The following is a 20,000-nucleotide window of genomic DNA, read 5'->3' as shown; positions in this document are numbered from 1 at the left end:
GAACTGACAAAATCCCAGGCACATTCCCCGTTGCCCCTCAAGGGAGGAACGTTGGCTATCCTTAGCCAGTCTGGCCCCTCAGCAATGGGGTTGGATTTTGACTGCCCTGTGGGTAATTAGGGATGGCCAATAAATGTTGGCCCAGGTGGCGATGCCCATACCTGTTGATTGAATGGCTAGCCGCCCCCCCCCCGACTTAATTCTTATGTTTTAGCTAATTACCCTATTCAGAAGTGTTAGCGCATGGGAACCTTTTCTTTGAACCTAGAGGTAGGGATGCTACCACCATCGTCACGGCAGACCTCCTCCCCTCATTTTTCGATAACCACTGCACACCACCCCCCCAGCCAAGAAAACGGACTTGACTTTTCTTCCTTATCAGAAGATAGGCGAGCACGAGGGGGCATAGCTTTAGATTGAGGGGTGAAAGATACAGGACAGATGTCAGAGGTAGTTTCTTTACTCAGAGAGTAGTAAGGAAATGGAACGCTTTGCCTGTAACGGTAGTAGATTTGCCAACTTTAGGTACATTTAAGTCGTCATTGGACAAGCATATGGACGTACATGGAATAGTGTAGGTTAGATGGGCTTCAGATAGGTATGGTAGGTCGGCACAACATCGAGGGCCGAAGGGCCTGTACTGTGCTGTGGTGTTCTATGTTCTATGGGCAGCCTGGTCCCAAAGAATGGATGGAAGGTGATGCAGCTTTGCACACAAGCCCTTGAACATGGCGGGGACAGAAACATTCAGGCGAAAGCCTGAGCGCGGTGGTGTCTGAGATAACAAGCTGGATGAACACAGTGGGCCAAGCAGCATACGAGGAGCAGGAAAGCTGACGATTTGGGGCCAGGCCGTGTGTTTCCTTGAGTGGGTAGATGAATGCTAGTAGGGCCCAAGCGGTAGCGTCGCTGTGTCTGGACCCGGAGGCTCAAATTATCCTTGCATTCCAATAACTTGGCTCTATGCAACTCCCTTTAGACAGCTTTGGTACACCCCAGGCCTCTCTGGGAGCCCAAGCTTGCTGCGCCCCCTACCTCCCAGAAATGAAGGTACCATTCCCCTCCGTCTGATTTCGAATTAGCCTCAGGCTTGTACTGAAGGGTAGCTTGTGTGAACAAACTGTTCTGTGTACGTGCAGAAGCACTCCATCGGTTCAAGGTCTTCGTGGAGAATGTAAAGAAGGCGAAGAGGCTGCAAGGAGAGGAGAGGGGGACGGCACAGTATGGAGTCACCAAATGGAGTGACCTCTCAGGTATGGCTAACTCCGAGGCTGATCTACTGAAGGGGCTGTTACCGTCACCGTTAACCATCGTTGGTTTGCTGTGAGTTTCGACTGTCTGGTTCCCCCCCACCCCCGAGCGTCATAGGGACGATATCGGTACTTCATCTGCATGAAACCCATTTCAGTTTCCAAACTCTCTCGTACGATGATTGCGCAGCACGATGGCTCAGTGGTTAGTGCTGCTGCCTCATGGCGCCAGGGACCCAGGTTCGATCCCACCCTCGGGGGACTGTCTGTGTGGAGTTTGCACATTCTCCGTGTGTCTGCGTGGGTTTCCTTCGGGTGCTCCGGTTTCCTCCCACAGACCAAAGATGTGCAGGCTAGGGTGGATTGGCCGTGCTAAATTGTCTCATAGTGTCCAGGGATGTGCGGGTTAGGGTGGATTGGCCGTGCTAAATTGTCTCATAGTGCCCAGGGATGTGCGGGTTAGGGTGGATTGGCCGTGCTAAATTGTCCCATAGTGTCCAGGGATGTGCAGGTTAGGGTGGATTGGCCGTGCTAAATTGTCCCATAGTGCCCAGGGATGTGCGGGTTAGGGTGGATTGGCCGTGCTAAATTGTCCCATAGTGCCCAGGGATGTGCGGGTTAGGGTGGATTGGCCGTGCTAAATTGTCCCATAGTGTCCAGGGATGTGCGGGTTAGGGTGGATTGGCCGTGCTAAATTGTCCCATAGTGCCCAGGGATGTGCAGGTTAGGGTGGATTGGCCGTGATAAATTGTCCCATAGTGCCCAGGGATGTGCGGGTTAGGGTGGATTGGCCGTGCTAAATTGTCGCATAGTGCCCAGGGATGTGCGGGTTAGGGTGGATTGGCCGTGCTAAATTGTCCCATAGTGCCCAGGGATGTACAGGTTAGGGTGGATTGGCCGTGCTAAATTGTCTCATAGTGCCCAGGGATGTGCGGGTTAGGGTGGATTGGCCGTGCTAAATTGTCCCATAGTGCCCAGGGATGTGCTGGTTAGGGTGGATTGGCCGTGCTAAATTGTCTCATAGTGCCCAGGGATGTGCGGGTTAGGGTGGATTGGCCGTGCTAAATTGTCCCATAGTGCCCAGGGATGTGCGGGTTAGGGTGGATTGGCCATGCTAAATTACCCCATAGTGTCCAGGGATGTGCGGGTTAGGGTGGATTGGCCGTGATAAATTGTCCCATAGTGTCCAGGGATGTGCGGGTTAGGGTGGATTGGCCGTGCTAAATTGTCCCATAGTGTCCAGGGATGTGCGGGTTAGGGTGGATTGGCCGTGCTAAATTGTCCCATAGTGTCCCGGGATGTGCGGGTTAGGGTGGATTGGCCGTGCTATTGTGTCCCACAGTTGGGGGATGCAGTCTGAGAGGGATGCTCGAAGGGTTGGTGTGGGCTTGTTGGGCTGAAGGGCCTGTTTGCACACTGTCTGGATTCTCTGATCTGAAAAAAATCTGATCAGCACGGACGGGCTGGACCGAAGGGCCTGTTTCTGTGCTGTACATCACTGTGACTCAAATCTGATCAATCCCTGCTTTCTTTGGGATTAAGGTCAGCACGGACGGGTTGGGCCAAAGGGCCTGTATCCGCGCTGTACAACTCTATGAACCCATAAAACCTTCAAAGATCCTCAAAATCCTCCAGTTCCTAACCAGACTTTTGAGGAGAAAATCCCAGCCTTTGCGAATAATCAATTCTCAACACCGGTTTGAGCCGTAAATAAAAAAGTTTGCGTTGTTGGAGCCAAAACTAAACAGTAATGCAATCTTACGAATGTCTGATTTGAACGTGATGTGTGGAGGTGCTGGTGTTAAACTGGGGTGGACAAGGTCAGAAATCACTCGATACGAGGTTATAGCCCAATAGGTTGTTTTGAAAACACCATCTTTTGGAGCGCAGCCCCTTTGTCAACTGAAGTTAGCGTAGTTTTCGGTTCAATTCGGGGAAAAGGCACACAGACAGGCAAACACATTTGTGGGATAAATAGATGAAAATAACCTGCTATCGAAAAGACAATCAGCAACTTCAAAGAGCTCAGGATTTAGATTAGATTCTGTACAGCGTGGAAAACTGGCCCTTCGGCCCAACAAGTCCACACTGCCGCTTGGAACATCCCATTCAAACCCATCCCCCTATAACCCACACATCCCTGGGTACTATGGGGCAATTTAGCACGGCCAATCCACCCGAACCCGCACATCCCTGCGCACTATGGGACAATTTAGCACGGCCAATCCACCCTAACCTGCACATCCCTGGGCACTACGGGACAATTTAGCACGGCCAATCCACCCTAACCTGCACATCCCTGGACACTATGGGACAATTTAGCACGGCCAATCCACCCTAACCCGCACATCCCTGGGAACTATGGGACAATTTAGCACGGTCAATCCACCCTAACCCGCACATCCCTGGACACTATGGGGCAATTTAGCATGGCCAATCCACCCTAACCCGCACATCCCTGTGCACTATGGGACAATTTAGCACGGCCAATCCACCCTAACCAGCACATCCCTGGGAACTATGGGACAATTTAGCACGGCCAATCCGCCCTAACCAGCACATCCCTGGGAACTATGGGACAATTTAGCACGGCCAATCCGCCCTAACCTGCACATCCCTGGACACTATGGGACTATTTAGCACGGCCAATCCACCCTAACCCGGACATCCCTGGGCACTATGGGACTATTTAGCACGGCCAATCCACCCTAACCCACACATCCCTGGGCACTCTGGGACATTTTAGCGCGGCCAATCCACCCTAACCTGCACATCTTTGGACTGTGGGAGGAAACCGGAGCACCCGGAGGAATCCCACGTAGATATGGGGAGAACATGCAAACTCCTCACAGACAGTCGCCTGAGGCTAGAATCGAACCTGGGTCCCTGGTGCTGTGAAGCTGCAGTGCTAACCACTGAGCCACCGTTACGAGGATGTTGCCGGTTTCGGAGGGTTTGAGCTACAGGGAGAGGCTGGGGCTATTTTCCCTGGAGCGTCGCAGGCTGTGGGGGTGACCTTATAGAGATTTATAAAATAATGAGGGGCATGGATGGGGTGAATAGACAAGGTCTTTTCCTCAGGCTAGGGGAGTCCAAAACTAGAGGGGCACAGGTTTAAGGTGAGAGGGGACAGATTTAAAAGGGAGCTGAGGAGCAACATTTTCACACAGAGGGTGGTGCGTGTATGGAATGAGCTGCCAGAGGACGTGGTGGAAGCTGGTACAGTTACAGCATTGAAAAGGCATCTGGATGGGGACATGAACTTGAAGGGTTTAGAGGGGTATGGGCCAAATGCTGGAAATTGGGACTAGATTAATTTCGGATATCGGGGTAGCATGGACGGGTTGGGCCGAAGGGTCTGTTTCCATCCTGTACATCTTTATGACTCTGTGGCTCTAAAGCAACACTGAACAGATCACTTCAGTGATATTCATGATGTGCTGTTCCACGGGTGTAGATGATGGTTTCTGGGTTGGCTTTCTGAAGACATTGATCGGGGATCACATTTGTGTTTCACTCTGATAAAAGCAGTAACATCTATAACTTAGTCTACTTTTCTCTGAGCTTCCAAGCGCCGCGTGGAGATTAGTGCTCAAACATTCATGCTATTGCATTAAAAACCACACTCTTTCTCACAGAAAATACCGTCCAAAACTTGATTCAAACTCTGACAGCTCCCTGACAAACTGATCCCATCCTCCACGAGGTGCCAGCCACCATTCAACATCTAGTATCTGCTGGAGCAGAAGGTCTCTTCCGGAGTATGTGGAACCACACTCCCTGTGACCGACCTATTGAGTGGCCGTCTATTTAAATGTTCTCCTCTTCCCCAGTGTGGGAGGCTCCGTAGAATCTTTAGGTCAAGAACCAGCCTACAATTAACTCTCAGGCCTGGCCTCACAAACAAACAAACAGCCTCCTTTGTCCAGACTTCCCTCGTTCTTTTAGCCCAAGCCGCTGCCCACAGTCCAAAGGTCAACTTTTGTTCGCTGTTCTCAGCTCACAGCTCCCAACCAAAAAAAAACGAATGAAATAAGAATAATGGAAAACCGAACACAATTGGAGACGTGGTTAGTGGGGGCTGTCCTATTTGTGAAGTTAGTACTACTGTCAGCAGGTCCACGGGGCAACCTATTTCAGGGAAATCGGTAGCAGTGCATATTTGGCAGTGCAGTCTCAATGCGCCAAAGGGCCCCTTCTGCATTGGGTGATTCTATAACATCTTCATCAGAGATGATTGAGCTGAAACAGACCACTTGGGACAAATAAGCCATAGAATTAAGCCATTCTTTGGAAAGACAAGATCTTTTAGGAATTGCATGTGCTATGGAATGATATTAATTTGAACTGAAGGAGAAATTCGCTTAGCCATAACCTTAATTCGAGCAAGTGTAGCATCGAGGAGTGTTATGGACCAGACCAACCCCCACGCTCCCACAAAAGGAGATAGTCTAAGCCCTAACTTTTCATTAATTCTAAGGCAAGTGCCCTGCGTTGTGTTCCAGATACAATTCGATGGGTCAAACCACCAGATTTGAAGCAAAACATGCTTAATTCACATGCTACAGTTAAAGTAAAAAAAACAAAGAATACCTTAACTCTCCTGGAAAACTTAACAGAACAATAGATTATTTAACTATGAAACAGTGACTGTTCCAATACTGTAACGTCCCACTCACACGCCGTTGGCAAAGGCAAATTCAGCAAAATAGATTGTCTCACACACGTAATTCTCCAGACTGGGAGGGGAAAATAAACATAATCAAGAGAAAGCTCTGAGAGAGAGGAGTAGCAGGAAGAACTGCACTGCAGCTTCTAAGCCCAGCTTCAAGACCCCAGGAACTGCTACAGAAAAACTAAAATTAAAACTCCTGGCTCTGTGGGAGCTTGAGCCCTCCACCTAGCCAGACTGCTTCTATTGTTCTAACATTCAAAAAACCCAATGCCTCACAAGATTATTGAGTCTGTCTGACAAAGACCTCTGTCTTAAAAAACCTCTCTCTTCAAAAAACCAGGACAAATTACACCCCTTAAAGCCACAGTATCATCACAGAAGTCCTGGAAAAACTGGGATCGATGGGTATCGGGGGGGGGGGAACTCTCCGGTGGGGGTTGGAGTCATAGCTGGCACATCGGAAGATGGTCGTGGTTGTTGGAGGTCAGTCATCTCTCGCTACAGGCCATCTGTGCGGGAGTTACTCGAGGTAGTGTCCCTGGCCCAACCATCTTCAGGTGCTCGACCCTCCCCTCCCTCATAAGGTCAGAAGTAGGGGGGACGATCGCCGGTGTTCATCGACATTTGCCACTCCTCCAACCAGGCAGAACCGAGCCGCCCCGCCCCGTTCGCACCCCCTTGGCAGCGGTGGGATCTTCCCAGCCCAGCCGGGAGGGAGCCAGGTGTGGATTTGAACATGAGTCCCTGACAGTCCAGCTGCCCCACCAACTCCTGACTCAGTGCCAACACAACATCAGGAATGCCCTCAGGATAAGCCAAGGTCTGTGGGCCAGAACTTGAAGACAGAAAAGCCGACCCGCAGACAGAGACTGACCTCCGCCCGGCACCCATCCCCGGGTACAAGTTAATGTGACTGGTATCTTTGTCCCTCAGAGGATGAACTCGACAGCGGAATCTTCAAGCCAGACTGCCAGAGCTGTTGCCAGGAGGTGCACCTCGACGATCGGGTGCAGAACCTTCCGGAGAGCCAGGACTGGAGGAAGAAAGACTCCGTTACTCCCATTAAGAACCAGGTAACATGTGGGGGGGGGGGGGGGGGGGGGGGGGGGCGGGGAGAGGGGGGTGAGGGGGTGGCTCTGGGGTGTGGCTGGGAACTTCGGGAGTCAGGAAGCTCGAAAGACACCCCACCCCTCGCCTGACTCCCAACCCCAGGCCATTGAGCCAGGGGTGGATCGCTGCAAAGAGGCTGCCATTATAAAATATCAGGCAGCAAGGCAGGCTGGGTAAAAACATGGCCAATTCACTTTGATCAGCAGGAATGGTATAAGGCCGTTACGACTGTAATAGATTTTCTAAAGTACGAGACCTTGGGGACATTTTAAAGGAGCAAAAGGGATATCAGGGACCCAAATGTACAAATTTGGGGGAAATGAGCAGTTTGGACAGAGATGAATTGTTGCATTAGTCAGCTGAGCAAGCAGCAAAAGCAGTTTTCAGGCTGGTCACAAACGCTGATAGATGTTATAAAAATACATAAAGTCTCCAGTTTACAGTTGCTCAGGGGTGAGCACTGCAGCCTCATGGCCGCAGGGACCCAGGTTTGATCCCACCCTTGGGTGACTGTCTGTGTGGAGTTTGAACATTCTCCCCCAATGTCTGCATGGGTTTCCTCCAGGTGGTCCGGTTTCCTCCCACAGTCCAAAGATGTGCAGGTTAGGGTGGATTGGCCGTGCTAAATTGTCCCGTAGTGCCCAGGGATGTGCAGGTTAGGGTGGATCGGCCGTGCTAAATTGTCCCATAGTGCCCAGGGATGTGCGGGTTAGGGTGGATTGGCCATGCTAAATTGTCCCATAGTGCCCAGGGATGTGCGGGTTAGGGTGGGTTGGCCGTGCTAAATTGTCCCATAGTGCCCAGGGATGTGCAGGTTAGAGTGGGTTGGCCATGCTAAATTGTCCTATAGTGCCCAGGGATGTGCGGGTTAGGGTGGATCGGCCGTGCTAAATTGTCCCATAGTGCCCAGGGATGTGCGGGTTAGGGTGGATTGGCCATGCTAAATTGTCCCATAGTGCCCAGGGATGTGCGGGTTAGGGTGGGTTGGCCGTGCTAAATTGTCCCATAGTGCCCAGGGATGTGCAGGTTAGAGTGGGTTGGCCGTGCTAAATTGACCCATAGTGCCCAGGGATGTGCGGGTTAGGGTGGGTTGGCCGTGCTAAATTGTCCCATAGTGCCCAGGGATGTGCAGGTTAGAGTGGGTTGGCCGTGCTAAATTGTCCCATAGTGCCCAGGGATGTGCAGATTAGGGTGGATTGGCCGTGCTAAATTGTCCCATAGTGTCCAGGGATGTGCGGGTTAGGGTGGATTGGCCGTGCTAAATTGACCCATAGTGCCCAGGGATGTGCAGGTTAGAGTGGATTGGCCGTGCTAAATTGTCCCATAGTGTCCAGGGATGTGCGGGTTAGGGTGGATTGGCCGTGCTAAATTGTCCCATAGTGCCCAGGGATGTGCGGGTTAGGGTGGATTGGCCGTGCTAAATTGTCCCATAGTGCCCAGGGATGTGCGGGTTAGGGTGGATTGGCCGTGCTAAATTGTCCCATATTGCCCAGGGATGTGCAGGTTAGGGTGGATTGGCCGTGCTAAATTGTCCCATAGTGCCCAGGGATGTGCGGGTTAGGGTGGATTGGCCGTGCTAAATTGTCCCATAGTGTCCAGGGATGTGCGGGTTAGGGTGGATTGGCCGTGCTAAATTGTCCCATAGTGTCCAGGGATGTGCGGGTTAGGGTGGATTGGCCGTGCTAAATTGTCCCATAGTGTCCAGGGATGTGCGGGTTAGGGTGGATTGGCCGTGCTAAATTGTCCCATAGTGCCCAGGGATGTGCAGGTTAGGGTGGGTTGGCCGTGCTAAATTGTCCCATAGTGCCCAGGGATGTGCGGGTTGGGGTGGATTCTGCATTGTCGGGGATTCTACAATCTAGCTGACTGACAGACTGAGGTCAACAGAAAACATTGACTAGAGTTCTAAATAAAAACAAAAATCTATTTTCTAATCAACCTACCCTGAGATGTCATGACCACCTATGTCCTTATAGTTTTGGACTCCCCTCCCCTGGAGAAAAGGCCTTGTGTATTCATCCTATCCATGCCCCTCATGGTTTTATAAACGTATATAAGGTCACCCCCATCGGCCTCTGACGCTCCAGCGAAAAAATATCTCAGCCTGTCCAGAGATAGCAGGAGCTGCCGATGCTGGAGAATCTGAGATAACACGGTTTGGAGCTGGATGAACGCAGCAGGCCAAGCAGCATCAGAGGAGCAGGATGAAGGGTCGCGACCCCGAAAGGTCTGCCTTCCTGCTCCTCTGATGTTGCTTGGCCTGCTGCGTTCACCCAGCTCTACACCTTGTTATCTCAGCCCATCCAACCTGTCATATCTCAAACCTCCCAGTCTCTGTCCCATGCCTGTAAACCCTTTCTGCACCTTCCTATCACATCCTTTGTCGCCCTCATCTCCTTGATCCACAAGCAACACCACAAAAAGACGCCCAGCTCACAGATTCCAGCTTTGAAAACATTCCTGATCCATCCCACATTCCTCAATCCCATTGCTGCAATGGGAAGTGTGGGGATTTGAAATGCATTCAAGACTGCACTCCTTCTGTAGTCCCAGAGACCAAAAACCCTTAAAAGCAAGACATTGCCCGCTGACAATTATAACTTTACCTTCAGAATCTCCACATTGACACCAATTATGGCTTTTGTTTTGTTGCCTGGCCCCGCTCCCCTGGAGTGATGCAGAACAAGAACTCAAAGCACACCAGAGGCGCCATGTAAATGCAGTTCGCGGTTGTCGACCAGGGCAATAACCTTATTCCTTACATGCTCGGTCCCGTTCACGCAGGAGTCCTGCAAAGCATGCTGGGCATTTGCGACCGTCGCCAACATCGAGTCCCAGTGGGCCATCAAGAACAAAGAGCTAATCTCACTCTCAGATCAAGGTAGGTCCCACTCTCACCAGCCCATTCAGCCCGTCGCACAAGATGGGGTCCCTCGCTCTCGGTACGCTGGCCCTGGTCCCCAGGGACATGCAGTTACAAGACAAAACCGACATCCAATGCTTCATCCCCCATTTCAATCTTCAAGAGGTGGTGGGGAGATGCCTCCATCAACAGCTGCTGCCCATTAGGTGTATCTAACCCCGTGCTGTCCCTGTCCTGAGGAGTGTTTGATGGGGGGACAGTGCAGAGGGAGCTTTACTCTGTACCGAATCCTGTGCTGTCCCTGTCCTGAGGAGTGTTTGATGGGGGACAGAGTAGAGGGAGCTTTACTCTGTACCTAACCCCGTGCTGTCCCTGTCCTCAGGGGTGTTTGATGGGGGGACAGTGTAGAGGGAGCTTTACTTTGTATCTAACCCCGTGCTGTCCCTGTCCCTGTGGAGTGTTTGATAGGGGGGGGGGGTGGGGACAGTGTAGAGGAAGCTTTACGTTCAGTCTGTTAGAGTTGCAGGTTTACTCTCCATGTACAATTGCCGGCTGTAGCCTGTGTTTGATTTATTGACATGTTCTTGTTGATGTAGAAGTCTTGGACTGTACAAACGCTGGCAACTGTTCCGAAGGTTATATTCCCAAAGCCTTCTGCAACATCATTAATATCGGTGAGTTAGACTTCCAATGTGTGACTCTCTGGGGGTGGTCGGGGGGTGGTGCTGGTTTGGTGACAGATGTACGGGCACACTGGGTACCAGCTGGTAGCGGGACCTAGCACAGCAGTTGGATTAATGGCCTGAATGGCCTCCCCACAGCCACGTTCCTGTGGCTCCCCACCATCACACTCCTCACAGCTCAACCTAACTCGCACCTTCAGTGTCCCGACTGCCCCTGGGAGTGCTCTGGGGCAGGGAGCGGCTGGACCCGGGCATTAACAACTTGCATTTGTCTAGCGCCTTCCGCCGAACGTTGGGGAGGAGCATTACAGGCGGTGCATTTAATCCCCAAACGCCCAGAGGGTGGTCAGTACCCAAGTATTGCAATCGGTCTGTGCAGGCCCAGAGGTACGGATGATAGATTTTATTCTCCAAAGGGCTTTTTGTGCTGTGCAGGGGGTCCTTGCGCGCAAATCGCAAAACGTTTGTTTGCAGGTGCAGCGGGTAATTAAAAAGGCAAATGGAATATTGTCCCTCACTGCTAGAGGGATGGAGTTTAGAAACAGGGAGGATATGCTGCGGATGTATAGGGTCCTGGTGAGGCCACACCTGGAGTCCTGTGTGCAGATCTGGTCTCCTTACTTGAGAAGGGGTATACTAGAACTTGGAGGGGTGGGGGGTGCTGAGGAGATTCACTCGGTTGATTGCAGAGTTGAGAGGATTGGATTATGAGGAGAGACTGAGTAAACGGGGATTATACACATTGGAATTCAGAAGAATGAGGGGAGAGTTTATAGAAACATATAAGATTATGAAGGAATAGATAAGGTGGAGGCAGGGAGGTTGTTTCCGCCAGCAGGTGAAACTAGGACTAGAGGGCATCATCTCAAAATAAAGGGGAGCAGACGTAGGGCTGAGCTGAGCAGGAACATCTTCACCCAGAGGGTTGTGAACTGATGGAATTCCCTGGCGAGTGAGGCTTCCTCGTTGAATGTTTTTAAGGCAAAGATAGACAGTGAAGGGATTAAGGGTTAAGGTGAGAGGGTGGTTAAGGGGAGATTAGCACATGAACAGATTAGCCATGATCTTATTGAATGGGGTAGCAGGTTCAAGCATCCCAGATCCTGCCCCTCTTTCTTATGTTTTTATGTTAGATTCTTGATTCCCCATATGTTATTGAATTCTATCTGCTGTGGAGGGATTCGAACATGGCTCGCCAGGGCACTTAGCTGGGCCTCCGTGGATTAACAGGATGGCACGGTGGCTCAGTGGTTCGCACGGCTGCCTGTGTGGCGTTTGCACATTCTGCCTGTGTCTGGGTGGGGTTCTCTCCGGGTGCTCCGGTTTCCTCCCACAGTCCAAAGATGTGCGGGTTAGGGTGGATTAGCCGTGCTAAATTGTCCCATAGTGCCCAGGGATGTGCAGGTTAGGGTGGATTGGCCGTGCTAAATTGTCCCATAGTGCCCAGGGATGTGCAGGTTAGGGTGGATTGGCTGTGCTAAATTGTCCCATAGTGCCCAGGGATGTGCAGGCTAGGGTGGATTGGCCGTGCTAAATTGTCCCATAGTGCCCAGGGATGTGCAGGTTAGGGTGGATTGGCCGTGCTAAATTGTCTCATAGTGCCCAGGGATGTGCGGGTTAGGGTGGGTTGGCTGTGCTAAATTGTCCCATAGTGCCCAGGGATGTGCGGGTTAGGGTGGATTGGCCGTGTTAAACTGTCCCATAGTGCCCAGGGATGTGCAGGTTAGGGTGGATTGGCCGTGCTAAATTGTCCCATAGTGCCCAAGGGATGTGCGGGTTAGGGTGGATTGGCCATGCTAAATTGTCCCATAGTGCCCAAGGGATGTGCGGGTTAGGGTGGATTGGCCATGCTAAATTGTCCCATAGTGCCCAGGGATGTGCAGGTTAGGGTGGATTGGCCGTGCTAAATTGTTCCATAGTGCCCAGGGATGTGCAGGTTAGGGTGGATTGGCCATGCTAAATTGTCCCATAGTGCCCAGAGATGTGCAGGTTACGGTGGATTGGCCGTGCTAAATTGTCCCATAGTGCCCAGGGATGTGCAGGTTAGGGGGGATTGGCCGTGCTAAATTGTCCCATAGTGCCCAGGGATGTGCAGGTTAGGGTGGGTTGGCCGTGCTAAACTGTCCCATAGTGCCCAGGGATGTGCGGGTTAGGGTGGATTGGCCGTGCTAAATTGTCCCATAGTTCCCAGGGATGTGCAGGTTAGAGTCGATTGGACGTGCTAAATTGTCCCATAGTGCCCAGGGATGTGCAGGTTAGGGTGGATTGGCCGTACTAAATTGTCCCACAGTGCCCAGGGATGTGCAGGTTAGGGTGGATTGGCCGTGCTAAACTGTCCCATAGTGCCCAGGGATGTGCAGGTTAGGGTGGATTGGCCGTGCTAAGTTGTCCCATAGTGTCCAGGGATGTGCAGGTTAGGGTGGGTTGGCCGTGCTAAATTGTCCCATAGTGCCCAGGGATGTGCGGGTTAGGGTGGATTGGCCCTGCTCAATTATCCCATAGTGCCCAGTCTTGGTGGGTCAGCCAATGGGAATGCAGAGTTACCAGGGTAGGTTAGGGGACAAGAGGAGAGATTGGCATACTCACTCAATGGCAGTGTGGACATTTTGAGTGTGTGTGTGTGTGTGTGTGTGTGTGTGTGTGTGTGTGTGTGTGTATGTATGTGTGTGTGTGTGTGCGTGAATGTGTGTGTGAGCATGTGTGTGAGCGTGTGTGTGTGTGAGAGTGTGTGTATGGGTGTGTGTGTGTGTGTGTGAGTGTGAGTGTGTTTGTGAGAGCGTGTGTGTGTGTGTGTGACTGTGTATGTGTGAGAGTGTATGTGAGTGTGTGTGTGCGTGAGTGAGAGTGTGTGTGTGTGTGTGTGTGTGTGTGTGTGTCTGTGTGTGTGAGAGAGAGCGTGTGTGTGTGTGTGAGTGTGAGCGCGGTATTCCCGTGAAGGGCCGGCACTGACCACTCTCTGTGCCCTCCCCACGCAGGCCTGATGAAAGAGACCAGCTACAGGTACAGTGCCTGCAGAAACACCTGCCGACTGAAGGAGAACCAGACCGTGGTGAAGATCACAGCTTGCCTCAGGCTGAACGGCAGTGAGGATGGTGAGCTGAGCAAGTGCCTCCGCACCCCCCAACAGTTCCTGCACTAACATTGCTTGGGGCGGGAGGTCGGACTTTTTGGAGCGGGTCGAACTGGAATTCTGTCCCTCTGAAGGCCGTGCTACCTTTGGAATTCTACAGCCCCCCTCGCTCCCTGCTCCCATCTCCACAGGGCAGGAGATGTTCTGTTATTGAGTATGTTCAAGGCCGGGATCAATTGGTTTCTTGATATCAAGAGATTGTGAGATTATTCAGTCACAGGATTTGGGCATCAATAGCTAGGCCAACATATATATATTCCATCCCCAATTGACTCGAGGGTGGTTCAGTGCCAACCATCACTTATGGCCGAGAAAGGGTAGACGCTGGGAAGTTGTTTCCATTAGGCAGGGAGACTAGGACCTTAGAATTAGAGGGGGTCAATTTAACATGGAAATGAGGAGACATTTCTTCAGCCAGAGAGTGGTGGGCCAGTGGAATTCATTGCCACGGAGTGCAGTGGAGGCCAGGACATTAAATGCCTTCGAGGCAGAGATCAATAAATTCTTGATCCCACAAGGAATCAAGGGCTACAGGGAGAGTGCAGGGAAGTGGAGTCGGAATGCCCATCGGCCATGATTAAATGGTGGAGCGGACTTGATGGGCTGAATGGCCTTACTTCCACTCCTATGGTCCTGTGGTCATCACTGCAGGATCTGGATTTACATACAAGCCAGACCGGTTAATGAGGGCAGATTTTCTACCCTTTAAGGGGCATTAGTGAACCAAATTGCTTCGCTTTAAATGTCACCGGCCCAACATATATCATTTTTATTGGTTTCAAACCGCCCCACGTGACCCCAGAGCGCTGACCTGCGGTTCCAATGGACCCTAGTCCCGCACTGTCCTGCTACCCCCAGCCTCAAGGGGGACGACAGGCCATGAGCCGACCAAAAGGTAGAGCAGGCCCAATGGGCCGAATGGACTGTGCACCCTGATTTGTCCCCAGGGATGTTCATCAGCTCCTGCCTTGACACCTCTGACATCTGTCCCTTATCTATCACCCCTCAATTTAAAGCCATGTCTCATCGTGCTAGCCATCACCATCCAAGGAAAAAGGCTCTCACTGTCCACCCTAACTAATCTTCAGATTTTAGCCGCGGATCCTCTGTTTGGTCTTGCTGATGGACTTCCTCTGCTGGTACATGTGCGTATACAGACAAAATGTGGAACATGCTCCCCGCTCCCGATAGGATTTGAAATTTCCAACACTACTCTTGGGGTGGAATTGTTCCACGTCCTCCTATTCTAAGGTCTAGCCGCATTCGGACCACCCTCGTTCTGCGCACCCGACCTTGGCAACCAGAATTTCTCTAACAGATCCTTGAACTGAACTAAACCAACCCCACCCCACCTTGATCGGGTCAACCCTTAATCTTCAGCATTTTAGGGGTCATGATTCCTGTCATTTAACCCTTTCAGTCAAGTGGTCTGGAGAATCTTCTCTGCTGGCCCATGCCCACTCCAAGACCAATCTATCGTTCCTGAGGAATGGGACTCCTGGCACATTGGCCAGTGCCTTATTATTTAATCTTGGCTCAGATTGTAACCACCTGAAAAACCAAAAGAGAAATGAGAACATTCCCCTCTTCCCCTCACACAAATGTAGATTGGCCCAGCATTCTACTGTAGCATGTCTTGGAACATAGGCTGGGTTCAGCATTTATTGCCCCCCCGTCCCTAATTGCCCCCCTTGAGAAGGTGGTGGGGAGCTGCCTTCCTGAGCCGCTGCAGTCCGTGTGCTGTGGGGAGACCCACGATGCCCCTTAGGGAGGGAATTCCAGGATTCTGACCCAGCGACACTGAAGGAACGGCCGATATATTTCCCAGTCGGGATGGGGAGTGGCTCGGAGGGGAATGTGCAGGGGGTGGCGTTCCCATGTACCTGCTGCCCCTTGTCCTTCTGGATGGAAGTGGTGGTGGGTTTGGAAGGTGCTGTCTAAGGAGCCTCGGTGAGTTGCTGCAGGGCGTCCTGTAGATGGTGCACACTGCTGCGACTGAGCGTCAGTGGGTGGAGGGAGTGGGGTGTTTGGAAGGTGCTGTCTGAGGACTGTGGGTGAATTTCTGCAGCGCATCTCGTACCTGGGGTATGCTGCTGTCCAAGGGGCCAGCGCCTGATGGCGATGGTTTGTTTTGCAGGGATGAAACAGTACGTGGCTTTGAATGGAACCATCACTACCCTGGTGTATTTGGAGGGTTTACAGGTGAGTCAGGTGGCGGGGAGCAGGGAGGACGGTTCAGCACATCAGCAACGGGCCAAATGGCTTGCTCGACAGTGCGCGGGAATGTTGGAGGGGTCTGGGGGGATGTGCACAGGTTTCTCTCACTCCCCCTCCCTTGACCCTTGGGAAATGGGACTGTTCTGTTCTGACTCCAGGCACGGGGTCAATGGAGGGGGTGTGGGGCTTTCGTGAAATCTGCTGAAGGTCAGAGGGTTAACATTGGCTCAAACCTCCGGCAGATGACGGACAAAGGAGTAGACTTGCATTTGCGTAGCGCCCTTCGAAGCTGAGCCTCTGTCGGCTTGTGCGCAGCAAGATCCCACAAACACAATGACGCCCACCACATCACCTGCTTCTAAATATTACTCCCGGGGCACTAGGGTGAGGTGAGGGATTTGGGCTGGGTGGGGGGGTGATGTCCTTCCATTCCCCAATGCCCAGCCCCAACCCCCTGCCCTAAACACACACGCTCCCCCACCACGCGCCCCCCCCCCCCCCCCCACCCCACATGCCATACATACCCCCGTTCCATTTATGGTCAAAGGAGCTTGTAAAAATGAGCTCCTGGTATAACATGCGGGCTGTGAGATGGAACTTTCCCAGGTGCGCCATCTTAAAGGGGAGGTGACGGGTGGTCTTGTTGGCCTGTTCATGTTTTGGGGACCTGGCTTCGAATCCCAGCACGGCAGGCGGTGGAATTTGTATTCAATAAAAATATCCGGAATTAAGAATCCAGGGATGCAACCATTGTTGGGAAAAACCCATCTGGATTACCAACGTCCTTTAGGGAAGGAAACTGCCATCCTTGCCTGGTCTGGGCCTACATGTGACTCCAGACCCACAGAAATGTGGCTGGCTCTTAACTGCCCTCTGGGCAATTAGGGATGGGGCAATAAATGCTACCGTGGCCCACATCCCATGAATGTTTTCTTTTTGAAGTGGTGGGAATGTTGGCCTGGATTACATCACATTTATGATACTCTGACGATGTGCAGGCTGGGAGGATTAGCCAGAGGAAATGCAGGGTTATGGGGATAGCATAGGGAACTGCGTCTGGAGTGGGGTGATGTTCCTCTGAACGGTCGGCATGGACTCAATGGGACAAACGGCCTGCTTCCACACTGTAGAGATTCTATGAATCCACAATGTCCTGCCTCAAAAATAAGGTGCAGAGAGAGAGAGAGAGGCTCATCCACTGACAGACAGCCTGTATATCTCGAGGAGCTCACATAACCCTCTGAGATCTCTATGCCCCTCTGATCCAGGCCACTGTAGCGCCAATGGTTTCCTGTTCTGCCATTGCTACCCTGCTTTACCCTCCTAAGCCTGTCCGCCTTGCTCTCTCTCTCTTTCTCCTCCATTAAAATCCGAACCACTTGCTCACCTTTGACTGAATACTAGCCCCCACCCAACCCTCCATTAAATCGTCGGTCGGTTTCAGCAGCTCCTCTTCCTCCTACACCCGGCCGCTACACAAATGCAAGCCATTGTTGTTGTCGGCCATCCTGGGTGGGTGGGGCACCCAGCATGAAAGGACGGCAGCAGGGAATCGAGGAGGCGAACATGATTTAAATGGAGAAAGACTGCAGAAAGCTGTGGGACAGAGGGATTGCATCGTTCCCATATCGATGAGAAACAAGCGTCCGGGTTCAGACAGGTGAATAGCGCTTTGGCGATTATCTCAAACAGAACAGAGTTTAAGAGGTTTTGCTAAAATGCCACAAGGCCACAACTGGAACACTGTGGCCCGAATTTGGGCCCCATTTTCGGAGGATTTTGAAGGTATTTCAGAGGAGCCTCAGGGCTGATTCAAGTATGGATGGGCTGTCTGAGAACAATAGGCCAGTACTTGTTGGGGTTGAGAGGAATGAGGCGCGACCTTATTGAAGCATTCACAGATAACAAATCCACAGAATCCCTACGGTACAGAAACAGGCCCTTCGGCCCAACAGATCCGCACCAACCCTCAAAGCATCCCACCCTGACATAACCCCCTATCACCCACCCTAAGCCACACATCCCTGGGCACTATGGGACAATTTAGCACGGCCAATCCACCCTAACCTGCACATCCCTGGACACTATGGGACAATTTAGCACGGCCAATCCACCCTAACCTGCACATCCCTGGACACTATGGGACAATTTAGCACGGCCAATCCACCCTAACCCACACATCCCTGGGCACTATGGGACAATTTAGCACGGCCAATCCACCCTAACCCACACATCCCTGGGCACTATGGGACAATTTAGCACGGCCAATCCACCCTAACCCGCACATCCCTGGGCACTATGGGACAATTTAGCATGACCAATCCACCCTAACCTGCACATCCCCGGGCACTATGGGACAGTTTAGCACGGCCAACCCACCCTAACCCGCACATCCCTGGACACTATGGGACAATTTAGCACGGCCAACCCACCCTAACCTGCACATCCCTGGGCTCTATGGGACAATTTAGCACGGCCAATCCACCCTAACCCGCGCATCCCTGGGCACTATGGGACAATTTAGCACGGCCAACCCACCCTAACCTGCACATCCCGGGACACTATGGGACAATTTAGCACGGCCAATCCACCTTAACCTACACATCCCTGGGCATCCCTGCCCAGAGGGATATCATCTCAGAATGAGGGGTTGCCCTCTGAAGAACGGGATGAGGAGGAATTTAAACAGAAATTGCTGGAAACGCTCTGCAGGTCCTGGCAGCAACTGTGGAGGAGAAAACAGAGTTAACGTTTCGTGTCCGGTCACCCTTCCTCAGAATGGAGGGTTATTATCTTCTCTCGGAAAGGAAGGGGGAGCGAATCTGTGGAATCTGATTTTTAAACGCAGAAGGCTGTCGCGTCGAGCAGCCTCAAGAGTTGAGGTAGATTTTTTTAAAATCAGGTAGGGGAATCAAGGCAGGGATGGGAAAGCTGGAGTTGGGGGTGATCAGACCACGATCTCACAGAGGGGCCGAATGGCCTACCTCCACTCTTACATCGTGGCCAGAGGAACAATGTTACAGGAGCAGGCCGTTCATGCCCTCCATGAGATCGTGGTTGCTACTCGATGTGATCGAATTCCTTTTAAACCACCCCAACCCCAACACACACCCTCTATGACCCATTGGGCAGTTCCTTGTTAAATATAAGGGGGTGCTTTAGAGAGGATGCGAGAGACACACCTGGGAATTATGGGGCAAACGTGTGGTTGGCCGTTCATATTTAATATCTTTGGTTCTCTTCCTCCCTTCCAGCATTACAAACGGGGCATCCTGAGGAGCGCATGTCGCAAGATATCAAGTCGCTACCATGCGTTGCTCATTATTGGGTTTGGTGTAGGTATGTATCTGGGTACTCCGTCTCTGCCAACTCTGCTCCCGCGCCCAAAGGTATCATAAGGTGCCAGGCCACCCCCCCCCAGAACATGACTCATTCTCCGGCATAACCATTCGGCCCGCCTGATCCATGCTGGCCTCTCCCACCACCACCTCAAAGCCTATTGCCCCACCTGTTCCTGTCCTGCTAAGGTTACCCCCACCCGACCCCTGGAAAAACTTTTTGCTAGGCATGGGAGGCCCTTCCCCCACCCCGTGACCGTCTCCGACCCACCCCTCCCCGGCCGCTTTTGACCCCTTTGTCGATTGGAAGTCCAACTCAGCCTTGAATAGATCCTACGACCACACTGCCCGCCCCACCCCTGCCTACCCCCACTCCTCCCCGCTTCCCCCGCGCCCTGCTGCTCTCTCAGGGAAGAGAGTTCAACAGGACTCTGATTCATCCAAGACAGGGAACAATTCGTCCTAATTACTGCCCAACACGGGAAGGGCCCCCACTTTATTTTGGATCCCACAACCCCCCGCACCCACCCTAAAGTTGAGGGATTCCGTCACCACCTCCCGCCCCCCCCCCCGGCCATAAGAGGGGAAAGACTCCCCCTGCCAAGTCTCCTCTGAATCTTGCATTTCCATAAGAATACCTCCCGTTCATGTCTGCCCCAATACATGGCCCATTGAGCGGTGCCCTGTCTGTGGTTCTCCCTCAGTGAGGGTTAAAGTGTGTTACAATGCCGTGA

General features: G+C 52.1%; 1 protein-coding gene across 1 annotated transcript in view; it reads left to right on the top strand.

Annotated features, from left to right (window-relative positions):
* Positions 1 to 19,326, top strand: part of LOC125449249 (cathepsin F-like) — a 21,242-nt gene extending 1,916 nt beyond the window's left edge. Inside the window, exons 3-10 of the mRNA XM_059641495.1 lie at positions 1,140 to 1,253; positions 6,859 to 6,998; positions 7,053 to 7,055; positions 9,820 to 9,916; positions 10,495 to 10,572; positions 13,557 to 13,673; positions 15,849 to 15,913; positions 19,183 to 19,326. Of these exons, the coding sequence (XP_059497478.1) occupies positions 1,140 to 1,253; positions 6,859 to 6,998; positions 7,053 to 7,055; positions 9,820 to 9,916; positions 10,495 to 10,572; positions 13,557 to 13,673; positions 15,849 to 15,913; positions 19,183 to 19,326 (758 nt within the window). The remainder of the gene's footprint in view (positions 1 to 1,139; positions 1,254 to 6,858; positions 6,999 to 7,052; positions 7,056 to 9,819; positions 9,917 to 10,494; positions 10,573 to 13,556; positions 13,674 to 15,848; positions 15,914 to 19,182) is intronic.
* Positions 19,327 to 20,000: the final 674 nt, after the last annotated feature.

The sequence above is a fragment of the Stegostoma tigrinum genome, chromosome 42 (genome assembly GCF_030684315.1).
Source record: "Stegostoma tigrinum isolate sSteTig4 chromosome 42, sSteTig4.hap1, whole genome shotgun sequence".
Taxonomy (NCBI): Eukaryota; Metazoa; Chordata; class Chondrichthyes; order Orectolobiformes; family Stegostomatidae; genus Stegostoma; species Stegostoma tigrinum.
Note: the sequence above shows the minus strand (reverse complement) of the source record. Positions and strands in the feature narration are given on the sequence as shown.